This window comes from Lissotriton vulgaris, unplaced genomic scaffold, assembly GCF_964263255.1.
Source record: "Lissotriton vulgaris unplaced genomic scaffold, aLisVul1.2 SCAFFOLD_640, whole genome shotgun sequence".
Lineage (NCBI taxonomy): Eukaryota > Metazoa > Chordata > Amphibia > Caudata > Salamandridae > Lissotriton > Lissotriton vulgaris.
The window spans coordinates 142,668-166,186 of NW_028243475.1; the positions used below are offsets into that span (position 1 = coordinate 142,668).

A 23,519-nucleotide genomic window follows, 5' to 3' on the forward strand; every position below is an offset into this window, starting at 1 on the left:
CACGCACCCTGCAAAGGCAGTAGGGGAGTGTAGTGGTACAGGACCTCTAAGAGTGGCACAATAGGTGCTGCAGAACCCCGTAGGGGCCTTCTCTGGTTACAGTGCCCTGGGTACCTGTGGTACCATTTACCAGGGGCTGACCTGTGGCCAGAGAAGTCAATTGGGTTTAGGCTTCAATGCAGGTTTAGGGAAAGAACATAGGCCCTGGGTACCTGATTAGCAGGAGCCCTAGGCACACTCAGTCAAAGTACATCATCAATTCAGCAAAAAGTGGGAGTAACCATGCAGACAGAGGGCACTTTCTCACACATGCACTTTAGATAGAACTTTGAGGATGTTCAGTGGTGTGGTGGATATTAATGTAAAATTGCATTAAAAAAATATAAATAGACAGAGGGGAACAAACACGTGACAGTGATAGCATAACCTGGGCCATACAGCAAGAGAGGAGGAAGGGTCTGACAGCAAGAAAGATTGGAGAGCAAGAAAGGAGCAAGGGCCTCACAATAACAGAGTATTCTACACCTAACAGCAAGAGAAAGATCAGATCAAGACAGTAAGTAAGGAAGCAGGGTCCAACAGCATGAGAAGAACGAGGGCCGAGAGCAAGTGAGGAACCAGGGCCTGACAGCTAGAGAGCACTGGGAGCCATGGCCTGTCAGCAAGAGAAGAGCCAAGGCTGGACAGCAAGAGAAGGACCAAAGTCTGAGAGCAAAAGAAGGACAAGGACCCGAAAACAAGAGAGGAACCACATCCAGACAGTGAGAGGAACCAGGGTACATAGCAAGAGAGGAACCAGGGCAAAATGTGAAAAAGGAACACTGACAAACAGCAAGTGAGGAACCAGCACCTGATGGTAGGAGAGGAACGAGATCCGGACAGCAAGAGTGATTAACACAGCCCAGACAAAAAGGGGAGACCACCAGAGTGAACCATACAGATGCAACATCAATCACCTCCACCTAAATCTGTAGGCGGAGTGTACTGCTTATCCAGCAAATTCACAAATCTTCATATTCATCAGGAAATATAGCAATATGCAGGCTGCACTTTCAGATTGTTGCACACTCAGACACATATTCAATAGAGTGGAAATGCCTCTCCCACCGGGTTCTGCATGACAGAGCACTGGTGTGTCCACAGGACTTTTCTTCAGGGCCAAGGCTGCACCAAGCATGTGTGTGGCCTTGGACGGCCTCTCCTACAGGGCTCAGACAGAACGCACCACTAGTGTGACAAGGCTGTCTCGGGGCAGGTATCACGCAGCACTGGGGTGACGAATTGCCGCACATGGGCATCTAAAACGGATAGGCTGCTTGCTGAATTTTTTAGGTCTCGCAGACCTAGCGCTGGAGCGCGCATGCTTGCCTCGCTTCTGCGAGGGCTTTTTGTAATCACTACGCTTTTGGAAGGGGACTTGAAGCCCCGCCCATCTTTTGATTGGGTAGCGTCATCTTCCATGCAAAATGCTGTCTTCTGATTGTAAAAAGGCTTCTTAGTCTCTCCTTGTTATCGCTTGTCCACTTTTGGCCACGCCCACCGGACTGGATCTTTTACTTGCGGTGTTATACACTCTCTCCTTCAAGTCGGTAAGCACAATGTTTTGGGCGCGCGCCCAGATTTATAGTTATCTCAGCGGTGCCTCTCCACGGGGTCAGCAGATTCCCTGCCCTGAGCGGCATGCCTCACTCCTGTTTTATTTACATATATATCAGCGCATTATCGCAGGCTGCTGAGCTGTCCCTGACATGGCGTGGGCGAGCAGATGAAGGGCGCCGGCTCCTGGCGATAGCAGGGGGATCTCCATGTCGGTAAGCACTATGTTTGGGCCTGTGTGTTAGCAATGCGCCATGCATTACTAGCTTGGGCAGCTATTCTTTTCCCTGAAGCTTCTATGATTTTGGATTCTTTATCATGAGGTGGTGTTTCCCCTGATGTTTGTGAATTTGCTTTTTTTCCTAGCGTTTGAAACTACTAGGGAGTCTAAGGGTAGCTGTCCCTTAATGTAAGAAGGAACCCCAGGAGCTGCTCTGTACTTTTTTTCTATCCTTGGGTTTATGATTCTAGCCCTAACAGCATCTTTAAACACTTTTGGGGCATGTTTAATAACTCCTTTAATCATTGGCAGTATTTGCACAGTTTTTTGGCACAGTTTTTTGGGAATGTTCAAACGTGTCTAGCAAAAAATCCCTTCTGCCTCATCTGAATCCATGGTGACATTGTGATAGATGGCAGCCCTATCAATCAAGTGTCCACACCCAATATTGTCTTCTGGAGGAGAAGGTTTCGATGGATATACATGTGGGTCAGGAATATCTGGTATATCCTGTGGGTTTGGATACTCCTAGTCTGGTGAACCTGTTGGGTAGGGAAAAGGGTCATCTGGGTCTTTCCCTCCCTCATGCTATACTGATGATCATCAACATCCTGAGGAGGTGTATGTTGTGGAGAATGAAGAGGAGAATTTTGAGGTGAAATGTTAAAAGGGACAGCAGGAGAGGAAGATACAGGAGAAGAAGGGTGCATCGGAGATGTGACAGAGTCCTTCTTCTTGACAGGCACTGGAGATGTAGGTGCTGTATCCGACTTCCTCTTCTTGTGTGGTGTGGTGGAAACATGTCCTGTTTCTGGGTCTATGTATATCCTTTTTTCAAAGGATCAGGTCTAAAAAGCTCTTCTTCTTCAGAATTTGCTTTCGATGCCGATTTTTTCAGCTCCGGGCCTGGTTTCTGCTTGTCATTAGCCTTAGGAGTTGTTTTATAGTCCTTTGGTGTAGTTTTCAGCACCGAAGGTATAGTTTTCGGCGCTGATGCCTGGTTCGAGGGCTTGGAGGCATCAGAAGCAGGCTTTGTAGGTTTCGGCACCGAAGATTTTGGAAGCTGTTTTGGTCGGCTTGGAAGCGTCGGAAACAGGATTCATTGGTTTTGGTGCCGTATTGTCTTTAGGAGTCGACGGTTTCTTGGTCTTTTTCAGAACCGGGACTTCTTTCAGTTTTGGTGCAGAGGGAGCTGGTTGTATCAGCACGTGCGGATTGCTCGGTATGGAGCTACCGGAAGGCTTTAATATTTTCTTCGGAGCCGAGTTCAATGGCGGGGCTTTCGAAGGAATGTCTCGGTCTCAACTGGGCCCCGAAGGCGGAGTTTTGACCTTAACCTTTGTTTTAGGTCTTGGGGCTGGGGTAGGGGCAGTCATACTCACTCGTTGACCTGATGGTATGGAGTCATCGGAGTCGTCTGCCTCAGATATGATTTGGAGATCATTGGAATCTTCCTCGGGGACACATGGACCTTCGTCGAAGATATCCACTGGTTCCGGAGCTGATCTCTGCATGTCACGTCGATGGGCCCTCCGATCACGAATGGTCTTCTTGGATTGAAAGGACGCACACGCTGTGCAGCTCGACTCGTCTTGTTCTGGTGATAAACACAGGTTACACATCTCGTGATGGTCGCTGTGTGGAAATTTTGCTCCACACTTGGGGCATCTTTTGAATGATGTCCTTTCCATGAGGTGTAGGCCTCACCACATGGGTAGGCCCGACGGCCCGCGGCGACGACAGGAGTCAAAGTGATGAGATCGAGTCTATGTATATTGAAGTTAAAGTTTATTTTTCGAAGGTTTTGCGCGTCAAAGTCTTCGAAAAGTAGATTTTCGAACCGGAGCGGAAAAGTTGCAACCGAACCCAGTGGCTGAAAAAAACAATCTAAGGATGGAGCCGATGCCCATGCGCACTATCGTCCAAAGGAGGAGTCACCTATCTCGTGACTACAAAGACTTCTTCCAAGACGACAACTACATGCAATCATCCGAGCCCAACACCAGGTGGCGAACTAATGCTAAGTGTACAATCCGCAGCTCATATGCCCCGAACATATATAATCCTGTGCTCTTTCAAGGCGTAGGCATTGTTTCTAACATTACTCTGTTAAGGGTAGTTTTCTTATGTACCAGTTATAGTTTTTATTAAATAATAATAAACAACTAGTATTTTTATCAGGATGAGGCTAGGTATATTTCAGTGCATTCATTGTGCCGAAGTTCTGTTTTATAGCACAGTTCAGAATACATAGTTTTGATGATTGTACCAAAGCTTTTTAGGTCTCGCCTGGCGTTAGCAGCACGCATGCGTTGCCCTCGCATGCGAGGGCTTCTTGGAATCAATACGGTTCCAGAAGTCGTGTGTCTGCTCCGCCTTCAATTTTCATTGGCATGCGTCGTTTCTCGTCAGTAATTATGTTAAACAGAGTGTAATGATTGCACCGGAGGCATTTTAATCCCTCCTGGTTGCCACCCTGTCCGCTTTTGGCCCCGCCCACCGGGATTGGCTCTTTTACTTGCAGCGTGACACAGTGCCTTCTAATTGCTGGGTGAGAACTTTCTTTTTTTCATTTGCACAATGGCGTGGCGGGCTGACATCTTTTTTTAAGTCTGCGGTATCATGGCGTCCTCACAAGCGCAGTAATTGTGGCTGCTGCCTGTTTAGCTTTACTTTGGACGCACGTTGTGAAGCGCGATGTTCTGAGTTGTATGTGAACATCGTGCGCCATTTATTTACATTAAAATATGATGGCTTTGTGTTTAGCTGTACTTTGTATGCACGTTGTGAAGCGCAATGTTTATTTGGTTTTTTTTTACGTTGTGAAGTGTGATGTGTATTTTTTTTTTTTAATTACATTTAATTATGGCGGCCGGGTGTTTAACTGTACTTTGTACGCATGTTATTGCCACTGTACGTGCCTTTCCTTGCTTCAACACCCCCTCGGTCAGCCCGTCATTCCCAACAAGCACAAAACAAGCAATGGATACTTCTTCGTGCTGTAAAAGTTACCAGAGGTTAAGAGGCGAGAAGTGCCGGTGTCATGGCATCCTCACTAGAGCAGTCAGTCTGTAGTCTGCTAATAATAAGGCCTGACAGTTAGCAGATGAAGTAGCTGTACTTTGTACGCACGTTGTGAAGCACAAGACAAGCATTGGCATAGCCAATAGGTTTTGCCTTTGGGACCTTATAAGTGTTAGCTATTAGTGCAGCTCCTTACAAAAAGAGTTCTTGCTCGCTCTACAAAGACTGTTGGGACTCTTTAGAAACTATTAAGACTGGTGGGGTATACAAAAGCAGCAGCAGCAATGCCAGACGGTGGGGGAGGGTGTCGCGCAGCCTGAAGGACCCGCAAAAAGCAGCTGTGCTGTTTGCCTTTTAAATCCCTTGCTGATTTCAGCTGTTGTTTGGAGAAGTTATACTTAGTGGCTTTTTTATTTGTCCACGAGTTGGAAAGGGAACCCCCACTGCCCCCCCTGTGAGGAGGAGGTGATGAGGAGACACTGTTTGCTGCAGCCTCTGGGCCGCAGCCTGGTAAACCAAGGCGGCTCTGCCACGGAGCACCAACAGGGCAAGAAAGGAAGGAGGGAACGGTAAACAAGCATTAAAAATGCAATAGGTCTCACCTTTCATAAAGTTAAAGCCATTTGCTTTGCTATACAATACCATTAGCAAAGCAAATGACTAACTTAATCAAAGGCGAGATCTATTGCATTTTCAATGCTTGTTATAAATGTGGTGGCCATCTAAATTGGGAAAACAATAATACAGTATTTAGAATACCATTCCAAAAGTACTGCCATGTTTTTATTCGGTTGGTAAGTAGAGAAGCAGCACTAGGGAGTAAGCACTGACAAAAACATTTGAAAAAAGGGATGCAACTGACAATGTCTAAAGCCAGTGACTGAAGATTTCGACACACAATAGGCTAATGAAGGCTGGCGCAAAGACCCTTAAATCAAGAACAGAATACATGTTAACCCTAAAAACAAGAAAAGAAACTATGGAGATAGATAGATGTTGCTGGTAGTACTGTTTCCCCTTGCGTGCTGCAGACCTGAAAGGGGGTAGGGTTGGGGCAGATAACACTGTCCCCTTGAGCACTGCAGTGCTGGTGGGCACGGTGGCACTTTGTTTTCTGCACAGGAGCCTAGCGACCATTTGTGCACTGCAGTGCTTAGGGGCATTGTTTCGCAATTGTTTTGCTCAGCTGGAAGGGAAGGGCCTGGCATGGACCCCATTCATGTGCACACTGCTGTGATGGCATGGTGCTGCATTATATACTGCAATCCTTTGTGCATAGTGATCCTTTTGCACTCCATTGCTGGGGGCAGACACAGTGCCTCGCTGTGCTCTGCAGTATGCTTCCTTTGCACACTGCATGACATAAGGAACAATCCATGTTTACTGTCAGTCGCTGGCTTTGGTATTAGACTCCACTCTGCAGAACATAAGGCATGCCAGATTGGGTACAGCAAAGCTTGGAGACCAGGGTCACTTTGTGCTCTGAGGGTCTTGGACAGGTACGATAGCATAACATTGTTCTCTGCAGTGCTAGAGGCTCGGTTTCTTAGTGCACTGTAATGCTGGCTGCAAGATGATATTTTATGTACCATAGTATAGTGGACATGGCTTTTTGTGTGCTGCAGTGCTGGGAAAACAGTGTCCCTTTGCACAATGGAGTGCTGCGGCAGCTATCAGAAGCCCCTGTTCTCTGCAAGGCTGATGAAACAGTGGCCCTTTGGGAATTGAACTGCTTGGACGAATGAGGTCTACTGACCAGAATTCGCTATTGCAGTTTTGGATATCTCTGGCTGATATCCTATCACAATGAAATCTTTGACTTAATACCACTTTTGGAGGAAGCTTCCTCTTGGAATCCCTCAAATTATTTTACCCTGCCTCTTGCTCCATGCAGTTACTATTTTTTTTCCAAAAAGGCACATCATTATACGATTCTTGTGGCTTACGTCATGCTTGGCACAACTGTCAACGATTGAGATTACAGATAATGCGTTTGGTCCCTTACCCCCACCCAGAAACAAATAATTCCCATATCTATAATGCATTTTGCCCCTTACCCCCACCCAGTAACAAATGATTCCCATATCTATAATACGTTTTGCCCCTTACCCCCAGTCAGAAACAAACTATTCCCATATTTATAATGCGTTTTGTCCCTTACCCCCACCCAGTAACAAATGATTCCCATATCTATAATACGTTTTGTCCCATACCCCCAGTCAGAAACAACTTATTCCCATATTTACAATGCGTTTTGCCCCTTACCCCCACCCAGAAACAGATGATTCCCATATCTATAATACGTTTTGCCCCTTACCCCCAGCCAGAAACAAATTATTCCCATATTTATAATGCGTTTTGCCCCTTACCCCCACTCAGAAACAAATGATTTCCCTCTCTGATCACAAGATCTCACCCAACTCAATCTTTGCATACCAAGACCAGTTTGACCATGACAAGGCCCCTCCTCCTGGTATCACCTCCTATGCCTCTTTCAACAACACCCTTCTGTTAGCATTCAACTGCCACTACAACCTCTGCATATTTGTAGGCCTCTGTAACTTTCTCCATCAATTCTCAAAAGACGTAGATATCCACGACTGTCACGTATGGATGAAATCCTAGGCCCTAAACACCATGATACATGTAAACAAGCCCTTACTGCAATGACATTTTTCCCTCTCTCAAACCCCTGACCAAAGGGCTAAACAGCACTTTTAACTGTGACACACCAAACACCCCTATCACTATCTGCCACTGACTTTACTATACTCCAAAGTAGGCTTCTCTATTGAGTAGATCGTAACCTACTGGTAGCTCTCCAGCCACCTATAGGAAGCTGTCCTATATGCAGTCCGGGCTAATAAATTAGAAGCTTTTGCTTGGCTGAACTAATATAAATACCAAAACTGAAAAGTGTGTACTAGAGATGAACATAGTGTAGTTTTAGAACTCATAAGCTTATGTTTGGGGGGAAATGGTTGAATTTTCATAATATATTTAATGCTGATATTTGAGAGATAAATCATTTGGCATTGGGGAGACAAATTACAAACATTATTACCTTGGTGCCATGGGGAATTGCACCTATGACTTACGTACTACCCATGTAAAGGCATTCCAAACTGGGAAATCCATTTTTTACGCTACTGCCAGCAGCGCTGCCTGATGCCCTGACATGATTACTGCTGGTAAATGTGCATAGGGTGGCCACTAATGTACTCCTGCCTGACGTGAAAAGGATTACAACACTAATAATATTAGTAGCCCAAGATGATTTTCTCTAAAGTCACCCTTATAAGCGGATCTTTTACCCCACTCCCCGCTCCCATTCACTCTAACCTAATGCATCTCACTCTGCTCAGCTTGCCTCATGTCAACATGCTTCCTTTGATTTTCTTTCAGGTATGCAAACTGATCACAGATCTCTCCTGTCCATCCAACCACAACAATGTATGACAGATTCTTTTTGTCTCCAAGACACGCCAACAGATCGTTTTTAACCTACTCAACATATACAATCTGGTTTCTGAGCTTTCCACTCCATTAACCGGTCTCATACATGAATCCAATGGTATCTTATTTGAGGCTGTGCCTTGTCTGGTTGCAAAAGGCCTATTGTCACTTACCACCCTCTGCCTGTTGCTTCCCGTACCGGCTCCTCCATTGACCCTCCACGTCCACTATTTGTTATTTTTTTCCTACGGGAAGACTAGGCAGCAAATTGCTGCCGGCCCTGTCGTATTTAAAAAAAAAGTGCTTTCTCGCTTTTTTTATTTATTGATCTATCTCTGGTTGGAAAAAAATAAGGTGTCACATAATTTTGTAGGTATCCATTCTTAATGACCTACGCGTGCACCAACAGAATGATGCAGCTGTGTCATCACCCTTTTCCCCAAAAAACTTTTGCCCACCACCATAAGGCACTGGCACAGCCAATACGTCATAAAGACAAGACTTACTGGCTTTGCAAATGCTTGTCTTCATAACTCACTAACTGCTTTTCACAACGCTGCTCTTTATAACCTACTTGGAAAAGCTTTTAACACCGATAAGTTTTATTATCTGTATCTTCTGTCTCTCAGACAATCAACCTTCAACTATCCGCACTGGCATTCTGACGTCCTCCTCTGCTAGGAACATTAGTGCTATTCAGCTTCCATCTCATTGTATGCCTTCTCATCTGAAAGAACGAACGCACATAATGCCTTAACTGGAGGTGAAAAGGGATTAGCTCTATCACCCCGTATGCTTCGAAAATGCCATGTAGATTTGTGCAGTAATCGCCGTGTGCTGGTGTGGTTTAGGATTGTGACATTTTTAGCCACCCATGTGTGAATAGTGAGGATTTTTATCATACATGAGAAAGGACAGCTACAGAGTGGGATATGAACACAGACGTATGGCTCCAGCTCGAGCCTCAGATTCAATGTCTGTTACTTGGCCCATGGACCAAGACTACTGCCCAACGTGAAGCAGAAGGCGCAATTCAACATCCGGGTTATTGAAGATAGAGCAGCGGCTTGTAGGGTATGGAACTTCTCACCGAAAAAGAGTCCATAATAAATAGGGCTAAGGTGCTAGTGTTTGATTATATGCACACTGTACAGTCTTTTCTGCAATCCCACTGGTTATTACGCGATCATAACCCAACAAGTCTTATTCTAAAATAGGTCAAATGTAACATGTTCCAATTGTAGCACACGTGGACGTGCACAGGTGCTATTTAAAGGGATTGCAAAACAGGAGCACAAAGAAGACATTACGCCCAACTATTATTGCTAATCACGATACGTAAGTACCAAAAGAAGAGCATTACCTGGCATTCAATACATATATTAATATTAATCAGGGTGTAGTACTTATATTAAAGACTCAAAAGATGCCAAAGCATTTAACCAACAGATTCCACTCAATCATAAGCAGTCGCAAATAAGTCCTATCCTTGGCTTCCACAAAAAACAGCTGAGTAAACGGAAGAGACCCATCAAGTTTGACACGTTATACCAGACACACCGGACTTTGTACAATTACAAGGCAAAGTCTTTGTGGTTAGTAGTTCTCACTGGTGCCACAAAGGTGCAATAAAACATGTTTCAGTGTAAACGTCAAAGCTGTTTGTGTCAAACATGTTGTGTTCTTATAGTTTCTTTAATAGAACATTCCTGTGTTCCTTCTGGATCGTGTCTACTTCCTGTTTTGCGAGTTGAGGAAGATTCAAAACATGAAATTAGAAAGTCCGACAAAGGCGTGAGCACAAAAGCCATCAACACTACACTAATTCCACAACTCTAGTATGTTCAAGTTACTTATGAACAAAACGATACAGAAGTACACATTGTGTAACTCTGTAAATTACTTTATGTAAAAAAATACAAAAAAATGGAAAATGTAAAGGTGTAGGGGATCTTAACCATAAAGCAAGATCTTTACTTTTGACTACGGGCATAACAATGCTTAGAGTAACAAAATTTTCTGATGGTTCCCCAAGCTGCAATTAATACTGATGGGAAAACGTGGACAGAGCCCTCATTTGTTATGGTAAAGAAGCTAGATCCATTACAATCAAGAGACAGGTTTTGACTTTTCTGAAATTCGCTTTTGATGTGTGCAAAATTGCAGCTTCCTCGTGGTGAAGAGGGTGAAGGGTTGGCCAGTTACTATACACTATCAGCAGGTTGGACCGCCTCTTTGTCTCGGGTCACATGGGACAGCCTGAACTTTATAAATGTTGTAGAATGCCATTTGAGAATCACTCAATGCGAAATAACCTTATTTTTGAGCACTCTATCACCAGAGTGGTAAAGATGACAAAACCCACCAAAATTCCCTCAGGCAAGAAAAATATCAGTCACCTGTTTGTGGTTTAGTTGTTTCTTAAAGTAACCTTTACATTGTTAGCAACTAAGGGGGATCTTGTACACAGCTTGACCAGATGCCCCTGAACAGCCTTAATTTCACGTTAGATTAATTGATTGGAAACCCAGGACACAGAACAATTACATAAAAATGCACTAATTAAAAATATATTGATCTACGTCAGGTTAGCTGATCACACCATCTTTCAGTCGAACACCTAAAATAATGAGACTAGCATTAAGTGACAAATGCACGTGCAGTACGCTCTTACCAGTGCAGACTTCACATGAAGATCTGTGGGCTCCAAACAGACATAGTTGCTCTCGCCAGGACTAAATATTCATTTAGATATGTAGAAAAGGGGCTGCTGCTGATTCTAGAAGCAGGCATTTGCACAAATAAGACTGTTTTCTTACCTGGTATGGTGGGATCCACTAAGTTATTAGGAATCCGCCACTGATCCACCTGCAGCTTCAGGGCATTGACCTCATCAATGTCGCCCGGTACTCTGCAAACAAACACACACTGGCATCAGCACACCACACGTGCATGTGCACTCTACTAAACAGACTGTTTACGTAATATATGCCACTGGGCAAACGCAGATATTTTCCAGAAATCAATAACAAGAGGTAACATATAGTGATCTACTTGTAACTGTGGGGTTTCAGCTTCATTTTTTACACGTTTATATACCGGCATTCAATCAAACTTGAACCCTATCTTGGGATTATATTACATGTATGTCTTTATGTTCGATCTCCATTTCAATTTACTCTAGTCACTGTGCACATAAAATAAAGAATTGACAGTCTTCGTTATATATAACCATATCTCAATGTGTAGATTACTCTTTCGGGCAGTTCTTAACTGTTACAAATCTAAAGTAAACACACCTTTAATAAAATTGGTTGCACTATGTTCTGTAGACACTAAAACACACCTGAATATTCCTTCAGTCTGCTCTCCACCCAGTGCCAGCACCTGCTCCGAGAGCTGCGTCTGTACCCAAGGCAGCTTCCGGTCTGGGTACAATTCCTGCTGCCGCAACATGATCTCTTCCAGGGAACTCCCAAAGAGTGAGGGTGTCAGGATGGCATTCCGCGCATGCTCGATCTCTTCGAGGGTCGGTTTCCGGATGCCCTGGAAAGAAGATGTGATTCAGTCATAAGTGCAGTCATGTGTACAGATAAGACGCTGAAAACGTCCAGCATGGAATGTATGCAAAGACATCATGCATGACACCATATCCAAGATTACCACCCCAATTATTTCTAACCTTTGACAGTCACAATTATGGGCCATCAGCCTTGGTCGAGGTTAACTGACACTACTGTCTCAATGCTCCCGCTGCCCTGGAGCTCAGCATAAATGCAGATTCCTGTTTGTGACACCTCAGTTGCCCACTTTCAACTTTCTAGCAGAATTTGTTCTCTCTCAGTATTCTGCCCCCATGAGGGCCTGCAATAAATTAATTACAAACTATTGTATTTATTTATTGGAGGATCTTACCCTTGGAGAGAGCAATTATATAAGGGTTCAAATGGTGGACCCATAAGTCTGGTAAGTACAATGTTGAGATTCCAAGCAGGTGCAGGGGGAAGTCTAGGTGGAATTACTCTTTTAAGGCCTTCCATGAATGCCTTGCTAACTGGTACCTTAAACAATGATAAATGTTGTCTGTTTTGCAGGTAGGCTGCTACTGCAGCTAGATGTAGGCGTATTGATGTATACGCTAGTCCAGAAGTCTACAAATGAAGTAAATAGCAGACAATGTTTTTAACAGTTGCATTAAACGGGTCAATATATTTACCCCAACAGTAGATGATAAATCACTTCCACTTTGCAGTGCAACACGCCCTGGTTGTAGGTTTACGTGCTTCTTTGCCTGAGTTTCCCGAACCACAAATTGAAGAAGAGGTAGATGTGGAAAAGCGCAGGAATATATCCCTGACAGTTCATCCATAGAGCATTGTCCTTGGATAGTGGATGTGAGAGCCTGAAAGCAAACTTTGGGTATTTTGTCTGTCTGCGGTTGCAGAGGTCTATCTGTGAAAACCTCCACTTGCAGAAGTATGGGAGGAGGACTACTGGGTGGAGTTCCCACTCGTGCAATTGTTGTTGGATTATGCTGAGGCCTGCAAATTCGTTGTCAGTCTCTGGAAGATGCGCCACTAACAGATGACTGTTGTGATGTATTAAGCAAATACAAGGAGATGATGGACGGAGCGCTAAAACGTTTCATACACTCACCCCCAGTCAAAGATCTGGGTTGAATCCATCCTCTTTCTTAAGCTCACTTGGCCACTCAGGTGTGACTTCGGCACGTTGATAGTGAACTTCAGCGAATACAAGGGGTCCGCCGTAGTCTGGAGGTGGGAGCCCGCCTTCAACACCCAGTCATCGAGATAGGGGAAGACTGGCACCCCTGATCTCCACAGATGAGCTGCAACCACCACCATCACATTGGTGAACACCCAAGGGGGGCTGGTAAGGCCAAAGGAGAGCACAACAAACTGAAAATGCTTGTGGCCCACCGTGAACAGTAGGTAAAGCCTGTGGGCAAGACGCTACCATCCAGTCTCTCGGGTCCAGGGCAGACAAGACTTGAGCCAGCGTGAGCATTTTGAAGTTCACCTTCCTGAGAAAGGAATTGAGAGGCTGCAAGTCAAGAAGGCTTCCGTCCTTCTTGGGCACAAGAAAGAAGAGGGACTAGCAAACATGACCTATTTCTGGCACCTGCACCCTATCTATGGCTCCTTTGGTCAAGAGAACCATCACTTCCTGTTGGAGTAAGGAAAGATAGTCCTCTATCATCCTGTCGCAAGCCGGTGGCATAGATAGAGGGGTAGTCATGAAGGGGAGGAGTAGCTCCTCCTCTGTACAATCTTCAAAATCCATTGGTTGGATGGGATAGACCATCAGTGGGGCAGGGGGCAAACTAGAAAGGCTTGAAGGCTGCCGGGGGGTGGGGGAGACTGGTGGACTGGCCCGGCCTTGGGCTGCCCGACCCACGAGGTCTGTAGGTACTGTATCTTTGGACACACAGAGGCAGGGAAGCTTGAGTACCGTGGTGGCTGGGAGTGCAGGGACACTGCTGGAAATGCCCCTTCCACGGCCTCGAAAGGCAGATTGGGGTTAGCGAGGGGCCATGGAAAGGCCCAAGGACCTGGCCATAGCCTTCTGTCCTTAAAGCACTCCAGCACTGAAGCCGCCTAGACTCAGAAGAGACAGGAGCCACCAAAGGGCATGTCCATAAGCAATGCTTGGACATCCCCTCAAAATCTGTTGTCCTCAGCCATGCGTGGCACCTTCAAGGCCACGGTCTCCGACTCTGCTCTGCCCAGCGGTGGTGTTCATTCCACATTGAATCATGAACTTAGCTGCATTCTTCCCATCTGCAACAGCCTAGGAGAGTATGATCCAGGCCTCCTCCAGAACCATGGGCAGCACTTTAGCAACCAAGCCCAATGGAGCATGGGAGTAACGGCCTAAAAGGCACGAGTTGTTCACGGACTGCAGCGTCAGGCTGGTGGTAGAAATGAGCTTCTTCCCCAAAGCGCCAAGCCGGGGGAGTGGTAGGGAATGCGCCAGGATTTACATGGGAAGTGGAGGCTTGGTAGGATATGGTGTTGTCCTGTTCATAGGAGCCCCAGTGCTGGACTTGGACCAAGTCCCAAGCAAGAAATCTATAAATGCTTCATTAAAGGGGAACAGCAGTTGAGAGGGGGTAAACTCCTGGTTGAAGCACCTCTGTCAATACATGGGTTTTGACTGCCACTGGGGGTAGGCTTGGGTCCAGGACCTCGACCACCCTTCTCACCACCATTGTAAAAGATGCTCCATCCTCCATAGCCACAGTAGTGTAAGAAGGCATTCCAGTCTCTGAAGAAATGTCCAGCCCACTCGCCTCTGCCAAATCTTCACACCAGTCTATATTAGGGTCATGGGACTGGTATTCTTCAGTGTCCAGCGACCTCTCCGATTGCTCCTCAAGACCTATTCCATTAGAAGAGGGCTCAGACACCGGCCTTTGGGGGCAAGACTCCAGTCGGCGTTGGACAACGCCCCTCAGGGGTAAGAATTGATACAGTGGCGCCGGGAGCTTCAGAGTGTGCGAAGATCCAGGTGGCATGGTGCTGGTTACAAACCATCTGTGGATCTAAGGGACCTGACTGGCACCGGGGCCGGAGCTGCCAGCGGGAAGCCAGTAAGGGCCACTACCGACCACGCTGGGCTCAAAGCGCGCAGTTGGGCCGTTCAAACAGGAGGCGTATGGCCTCATAAAACTCTTGAGTTGAGCGAGGGTAGCTTTGGCTGCCGGAAACTTGGTGTAGCACAGAGCCAACCCAGGCGCTGGCTCAACTATGGAGACAGGCTTAGAATGATGATGCTCCCTTCTCTTGTCAGAAGGCTTCGATGGACAGGGCAAAGTCGAAGACCTCTTCTTGCTCTTCTTTTTCTTGTGAGACTTACACAAGTGACCCGACGATTTCGAGTGCGATGAAGATCTCGGGATCTGCAACTGCTCCCAGGACCTTCCTCTCGACCAGGAATGACATCAGCCAAGTGCTTGAGGGAGCGCTCCCTCAAAGCCTTCGGGTGCATGGTGCAGCAGTTGGCACAGGCCGGCAGGTTGTGGTCTTGCTCGAGGCACAAAAGGCATACAAGATACAGGACTGACATCTATTGATGACATGCGCCGTAGGGCTTGAGGCCAACCTTTTTAGATGACATAACTGTCACGGAAGTAAAATAATAAAAAAAAAAAAGGTTGAAAGAAAGTCGAAAAAAAGTTTGGCAAAGAAGACTAAGGGGTTGCTCTCTCCAGATCGGTGCTGTGACGCGTAAAGAAAATAACTGACATAACCACGCTGGGTGGCGCAGATATAGAAACCGCACGTCATTTCCAGTGCGGACAACACTAGCGACCCCACTGGAGCCGAATGACGCAACTTACCGGGGTGCAGGGGTACTACTCGAAAAAAATTCTGGATCCAGTCTGGGGGACAATTTTAAGGTAGGGAATCTGCGGCTAGAACTCTCTATCAGACAGTGCCAGTGCATAGCTCTGCCCTGAACCTGCCCAGACTGCAACTTCCACATGCAGGTAACCTCAAGGCTAGAAAACTGTGTGTGAATGAGAGGCGGAATAGCAGACAGAGGTCTGCTGCATGAAATAAGGCTTTCTTTATGAATATTTTTTGGTGTGAAAAGCAAACTGAACTGTTGGATGCATATACACCTGGGGAGGGGTTACTGGGTGAACTGCACCTGTGCCCAGCCAGTGCCATGTCCCCAGTTAAATGCCAAGGCCAATAGAGGCAAGGGAATGCAGTTAAGTGAAGGAGGTGGCCTTCAACCAAAGGTTGCAACGCCTCGAGATCAGAAGCAGGATATTAACATTGTGTGTGTCCTTTTCCTTATTGGCACTGTGTAGTATTAAGTAATAAATTGTATTTAAAGTACTTTTGTGTATTCAAAGGACACGCAATCGGCTGGAGAATATATTATTGTGTCTGCTGGTTGAATGTTCAGTTCTGAGCTCTTGTCCCCGATGCTACCCCGAGAAAGAAGCATTTGACTGCTTGATCTTGCTACACTGAAAGCCAAGTACAGAAAAGGTGCACTTGGTCCAGTTTTCAGAACCTCAGTAAGACAGTTCTCAGGACACCAATAAAAACGAGTGGAGCGCAGTAGTCCCAGAAAGCCCTGTGGCCTACTGAATAGGGTCTGTCACAAAACGACATACCATACTGCCAGGACAGTAGTGGGGGAACAAAGCAAGGGCTTATACGTTCTGGCACGGGGTGCCCATCAGGACAGTGCATGTGAGAAGAGGATACTCTTGGAACGTAAATAAGATCAAGATGTAGCCCTTCGGTAGGTAAAGTAATGACCCTGAACTTGAAGGCCTCTGTGGGGCCATTACACCACACTAAGTAAATGGAACCGTTCTTTTACAAACAGTATAGTTAGACTCTGGGGTACCAGGGAGGAAGGAAAGAGTCAACAGTCATAAATGAAAAACATGTTCAGTGTTAACAAATAATGAGGTTTACAGGCCTCAACGACATCCTAAAAACCAAAAATTCTCTTACAAAAAATATTTCCACAAGCAATGTGGCTTGTAATCGGTTTGCCGTCTTCTTTTGTTCTTATGAAGGTGGCAGGTTAGACGTAGATGGGCAAAAAATGCAGGTGCACTACACTTTACAAAGTTTTCATCCAAACCACCTTTCTCAGGCTTACCTGGTTTGCTCTCTTTTTTCTCTAGTTATGTCTTCCTTTTGTTTTATCAGTTCTATGGTTCTTGTAAATACTGCCTTTCTAGTTCTCTTAAGTTGGTATTCTCATTTTTCTCTCACCCTCTCACAGGGTCCCACCTTCATTCTCATTTTTTGTTTTGCTTCTTTAATCTTTAGTCTTAATGCTCTGCCAATCTGGCTACCTCACTTTCATTCTCTCTACTTTTCACTCTTAGATGGTACTTTTCGATCTTTCTGTTAGTCTATCTTTTTTTCATAATTTTTTTTTGTTGCCTTCATCACTAGTCTCTACTCTATGGTTCTGGGTTTTTTCACATTTCTCTATTTTTTTTCCTTTCTCTGCCTCTTATTCACTTTAGCACATATTACCTCACTCTGGTTAACTCTCAGGCGATAGTTCGCTTTCCTTGTTTTCTCTTGTTGTCTCACTTTGGGTTTCTCCACCCATACTCCGGTTCTCTTTTCCTGCAGATTTGTCCCTTGGCCTTTTCCCTCACCCTTCCAAGAATCCATCTTCCCAGGAGTAATTCTTACAAGAAGCAGCTGCTACAGTTTATGAGGAGTGTTTCGCACACTCTGCGTTTGCCCCTTGAAGGCCTCTGGGTACCTCCCGGGGTCGGGAGTGGAGGAAAACTGAAATGCTACGGCTGCATTAGAGTCTCCCGGTTTCACCAACTGCTCCATAAAAGAAGTGCCTCGGGTTTTAGCACAGCCACAGAAACTGTGGTATATTCTAACTCTGCTGCCGCCTTCCAGGCACATACCCCGCCAAAGACTGCCAATAACATTTGGATTTAGTTAAGATCTGCCATAAATGACACTCGCTAAACTATACATAGTCATAGAGCGAAGAACAACCAACAGCCTAGCGGCTAAGTACTGGTCGATTTTCAGTCTTACCTTCTTTCCTCCAGTAACCGCCACCTTTTGCAGTTTGCGGTAACAGTACTTTGCATAAGTACTTATGGGCAATCCTGAAAAATAGAAGTGAAAGGGAGCCGGAGTTAGAGCAAAGCCACAATGTAACATGGATGAAAACAGAACCAGAATCAAACCAATTCTCGAGTGGTCATGTGCGTGAGCAAGCAAAGGTCATTTCTGCGCATGAAACTGGCTCTTACCCAGCCCTAACGCCCTTTAGGAGTAACATGTACTGGCGCTGCCCTTCATATAGCGACATTTAAGAGCCTGAGATGTGACTGACACTATCCCAAATATACAGGGATCTTAGGATACTAACACACAATTGACTATAATGTACCCCAGACATATGATATCGCACTTTCACAGCCTGGCATGTAACACGCTCTGCTCAGGCCTCACTGACTCCTAAAAGCCTAGCATGCCTCATGCATACCACATTTTAAGAGTCTGGCCTGTGACCGACTCTGACCCAACCTTAAAGAGATAGTTCAAAGTCTGCTTTGTGATAGCAAATTGGTTGAAGAAGCAGTGTTCTTAATGATACTGCATTTTACTAGGAATTGTCTAAATCTAAACCAGAACCAAACAATCACTAATCTTTACCTTTTTGTATACTACTGACACTTTCCTAACTTTGCTGCCTTGAAGGGAGAACGGAGTGACCTGCTGACATTATCCAGACTTTCATAAACTCTCTCCAACTTACCTATAGGCCACAAGCTTTACCATAAGATTCCCCTCCCTAAATGCCTACACCGCGGAGTTAAAGTCGAAGAATTCAGTTAATGAACAAACACAGCTAAAGCCAACATCTTCGGTTTCTAATTATGGGAGTTGACCATATGAAGGCAGCCATTACTTACAAGCAATACACCACACCATACATACAAACTGTGCATGCAGTGGTCGAAGTGGGGATAAAAATGCTGGGGAACTGTGGATGGAGAATCAGAGGGCAGGAATAACCAAAAGGTTTGGATCAGTGGGCGGAGTCAGAGGTGTGGCCAGAATGCACAAAACATCCCAATTTTTGTATTTGTTTGGCATTTCACTGACCAGTAAAAAATTACTATGTTATTTAATTCAACCAATGGATCCACGTGATTTTTTAAGGTTTAATATGAGTTATTGACATTAAAATACATTCACAAAGTGGGAAAGGTTTCCAATCACAGAATGTTCCAAATACCCTTAAAAGTGGAAGCACAATCCATTATTCTCTGAGCCTTGGAGTTTCTGACCTCCCTTTTTCCACAAGAGCAGTCCAAACATGAATAGCAAAATATCCTAGTTTGCAAATGTTTTCTAAATAATTATGGCTCTGCCATATTTGACACATAACACAACATCTGCTACATAATCTGACAATTTTAACTTATCAACTGTAGCTCAGAAGGTCAAAAGTTACAAAAAAAATGTGACTTGTGTTGCTGCGAGGTGGACAGCCCTTCGCAAAGGTTGACTGATCACCTTTCTCACTGCTGCATCTGTATGTTGCACTAGTACTAACTAATAAGGCAAAATCTTTCCAGAGACTGTTAGCACGAGTAAGCATGTCAAAATAATAAATTATCAGAAAATATACTTCATTACGCTGCAACCATTTTTTGCTGCATAATTTAGCCAACACTGAAGCATATTGTTGTGCTCCTTTGCTGCATAGTTTCAGTGTCCCCAAAGCAGGCAGCACATGTTAAAGTGCTTGTGAATGAAGAAGAGAGACTGTGAAGTGTGCGAACGTAGGCCCCCATTAGGATGGCGGGCGGACTTTGCCCGCCCGCCATCCTTGTACCAAAAGGGACCGCCCGCCATAGGAGCGGCAGTCCTGCCTTGGGCATCAGGATGCGCCCGCCACACTGGCAGGAGCATCCTGTAAGTTTACCATTGCGGCGGGCATTGCAGAAAGCGTCGCCCGCCGCAATGGTAAAAATGCCTGTTGTGCATTTCAAAGCACAACAAGACAGGCACCGCATGGTGCCTGCCATGTTGCACTTTGAAATGTGGGGGGGTACCATAGGTACCCCCCATGTGCACCCCCGGACTCCCAGGGGGCCCGCAACGGGCCCCCGCAGGGAGTCTCCGCATGCAATGCCGCCACAGAAAAGCATGTCAGGAAGCCCATCATAATATGGCTGGCGGTGTCTCATAGACACCGCCACCATATTAAACATATTCCGCCCCGGCCGCAAGGCGACCGGGGCGGAAAAGTGGTGGACGGTGTTTACGTCCGCCACGTTCCCCTCCACCATAGTAATATGGCGGGGGAAATGGGTGGCGGACGGACATTAACGCCTTCGATGCGGCCGCGATTTTTCCCGTGTGCGGCCGCCGGCCGAACACGGGCGGGCCATGACGAACCCCAGCCGTCATCAGCACACGAGCACCGTAGTGCATGACGGCTGGGGTTCGTCACCAGCATGGAAGGGGTTAATGTCGGGTGGATCGCCACCGCCACCATGGCGGTGGCGATCCGCCAGACATCGTAATGGGCCCCTTAGTTTGGTGTGCATGCAAATCCTGCATTGCGGATCCCTGGTGAGTTTTCTAAACTGGGAGTCAAGCCCCAGCTGATGCACGATAGTCCGGACGCGAGGTCTGCAGAATAAACGTGCAATCAATATCGCAGAAAGCACAATTCAATATGCAGTCAGGAATTAATGGCAAGCAAACATTGAACCAAATGCCAGAAATAGTTCAATCTAGGTCACTTTCAAAGACCAGCTGCAGGCCATGGGCTGACTAGTAAGTCGATCTGCTAGCGTCCTGGATCAAAGCAGCAGTCCACAAGAAAAATAGTGCAGGTTGCTATTTAAATGTTGCCTTTTGAGCCGAGGACTAAGAATGACCCATGGCCACAATCTGAAAAGAAAAGTGCGCCGCCTTCTGTTTTCTTAATTAAATGTCAGTTGCTATTGTTCTTTTGACAGAAAACAACCTAGGCAACTAATGTTTCACAGTGTAGTATACATAAGGACAATTGGCTACAAATTATTATAAAAATACATGTTTTATTATAAATTTTTGAACATTTAAAAAGACATATGGCATGAATGTAATAAAAAAGGACAATGAACACAAATGGAATCATATATCATACAATATCAATAAAAAGTTCATACATTCATAATCACGTGAGCAAACATGCACGCGCAATCACGACCAGGGCTTCTCCTCCCCTAGCAGCCCTCCTCCCACACCAGCAACTCCCCCCTCCCACACCAGCACCTCCCCTCTCTCTCCCCGCAAACACAGCCTTGCCATAGCAGCACTCCTCCCACACCAGCACCTCCCCCCTCCCACACCAGCACCTTCACTCTCTCTCCCCACAAACACAGCCTTGCCCTAGCAGCACTCCTCCCACACCAGCACCTCCCCCTTCCCACACCAGCACCTCCCCTCTCTCTCCCCGCAAACACAGCCTTGTTTTCATTCTGTGCAGTGCAGCACCATCGTTGACCCGATTTTGTAAATTAAGATGCTTTGCCAACACATGCTTGTTATCACACTTAAGGTAAATCTTCTATTTTTTCAAACGCTTTGTGAAGTGTGTGTACAAGGTTTGTTTATGGTAGGCACGGGAGAGCCAATGCAGCAACTGGAACCCAGTGGCACTGCGTGGGTGTGAGTGGCGTTGCGTGGGTGTGAGTGGCGTTGCGTGTGTGAGTGGCGTTGCGTGTGTGAGTGGCGTTGCGTGTGTGAGTGGCGTTGCGGGTGTGAGTGACATTGCGTGCCTTGTGCTATGCGCGGCCGTGACAGAGTTAGGCGAACTAAGCAGACTTCCGAACAGACATCTGTTTTAAAAAATCTGTATTCCCACTGCCAGAAACACCAGTCTTACAGCCTGGTTCAGTAGGAACGGAGTCAGTCACAATTAGTTGTACGGCATTAACATAAACAAGGCAGAGGTTTGGGCGGTGCAGAGGCAACACCATTGAATGTGAGAGCAATATGGGGTTGGGTGGGGGAATGGATACGAAAGCAACGTGGAGAGGGCCGGAGGGACGTGAAAGCAACATGAAGGGCGCGGGAGCAGGGTAGGCAGTTGGGGAAGCGCACAATTCAACGCAACAGGAAAGAGGCAGGTAAAAGAGAGCAGCGCAGGTGGCGAGACGTGCATGAGGAACGCAGCGCAAAAACAAATGAACTCTCCTTCAGTTCTCAATAGGGAAGAAGTGGCGAAACATCCAAAGCTACCGAACTGGAACTGGGTTCTCCCGTGCCTACCATAAACAAACCTTGTACACACACTTCACAAAGCGTTTGAAAAAATAATAGATTTACCTTAAGTGTGATAACAAGCATGTGTTGGCAAAGCATCTTAATTTACAAAATCGGGTAAACGATGGTGCTGCACTGCACAGAATGAAAAAAAGGCTGTGTTTGCAGGGAGAGAGAGGGGAGGTCCTGTTGTGGGAGGCGGGAGGTGCTGGTGTGGGAGGAGTGCTGCTAGGGCAAGGCTGTGTTTGCGGGGAGAGAGAGGGGAGGTGCTGGTGTGGGAGGGGGGAGGTGCTGGTGTGCGAGGAGTGCTGCTACGGCAAGGCTGTGTTTGCGGGGAGAGAGAGGGGAGGTGCTGGTGTGGGAGGGGGGAGTTGCTGGTGTGGGAGGAGTGCTGCTAGGGGAGGAGAAGCCCTGGCCGTGAATGCGCGTGCATGTTTGCTCACGTGATTCACGTGAACTGCAAGAAAACCGCGGGGCTGAAAGCCCTTGGTTTGAAGAGGATTTTGCCGACTTGAATTCTCCCCATTTATTCAAAGGGTTTTCCGAGTGTTGGCTTCAGGTTTGTTGCCTTTGCAATGGGTTTTTCTATCCTAATTCCTGACCCACAGAACAGTGGGCCTGACAATGCTCATCCAACCGCCACCAGCAACAGGTTCAATGGTATTCTCTGATGTCATCGCTGGAACACCTGTTGGGTAGATCTCGTAAGTAAAGTACCTCAGATTCCTGCACACTACCTGTGGTATTTGTGTTTTGCGTTATTTTGTGAAGAGCACTCTACCGTTCATCCCACTAAGGCCGATAAAATTAGTGTAACTTGAATTTTTTATGTATTTATTGAGACGCAATAGCGTTTCAATACAAAAACCTGTAAATCCTGACAGAGTGGTTATAATAAAGTTATTGAAGTAGGTACTGATAGCACATGGTATTTAAGTGCTAATAAACAAATGGGTGTGTGATGTGTGTGCTATGAAATTATTCAACAGTACACAAACGCTCTGTAACACTTGTGTAACCTATGCCTTATTTTCTTACATTGGACTATTTCTAACAGTCAGATGTAGCTAGTAAATATTTGTTACCAGAAGACACCATATCCCGCGGACTCCCAAGCGTCCTGTAATAGGGTTTTCCTTAATAAACTAATTTATATATGTACTTCACTCCAACTGGTTCAACTCCAGCCATTCACACTGACAATTCCAAGAATGCATTAAGCAGTAAAATCAAAGTAAAGGAATGGAACATAGTGTCCCTAGTGACATGCACTCATAACAACCTTATGCTTGGATACCTGCAGTATATGGTGGATTTTTGCAGAGCTTGCCATGAGCATGAACTTGGTAGCTTTGCAGAGCGCTGGACCAGCCACTGAAAGATCGAGTCAGACTCGAACCTGAGCCCAG

The 23,519-nt window shown here is 46.0% G+C and overlaps 1 protein-coding gene across 1 annotated transcript in view; it reads right to left on the bottom strand.

Annotated features, from left to right (window-relative positions):
• The window catches only part of LOC147668335 (rho GTPase-activating protein 39-like), a 57,447-nt gene that overhangs the window by 21,423 nt on the left and 12,505 nt on the right, over positions 1-23,519 (bottom strand). Inside the window, exons 2-4 of the mRNA XM_086948587.1 lie at positions 17,869-17,942; positions 11,643-11,842; positions 11,116-11,207 (exon numbers count right to left, since the gene is read on the bottom strand). Of these exons, the coding sequence (XP_086804713.1) occupies positions 11,116-11,207; positions 11,643-11,842; positions 17,869-17,942 (366 nt within the window). The remainder of the gene's footprint in view (positions 1-11,115; positions 11,208-11,642; positions 11,843-17,868; positions 17,943-23,519) is intronic.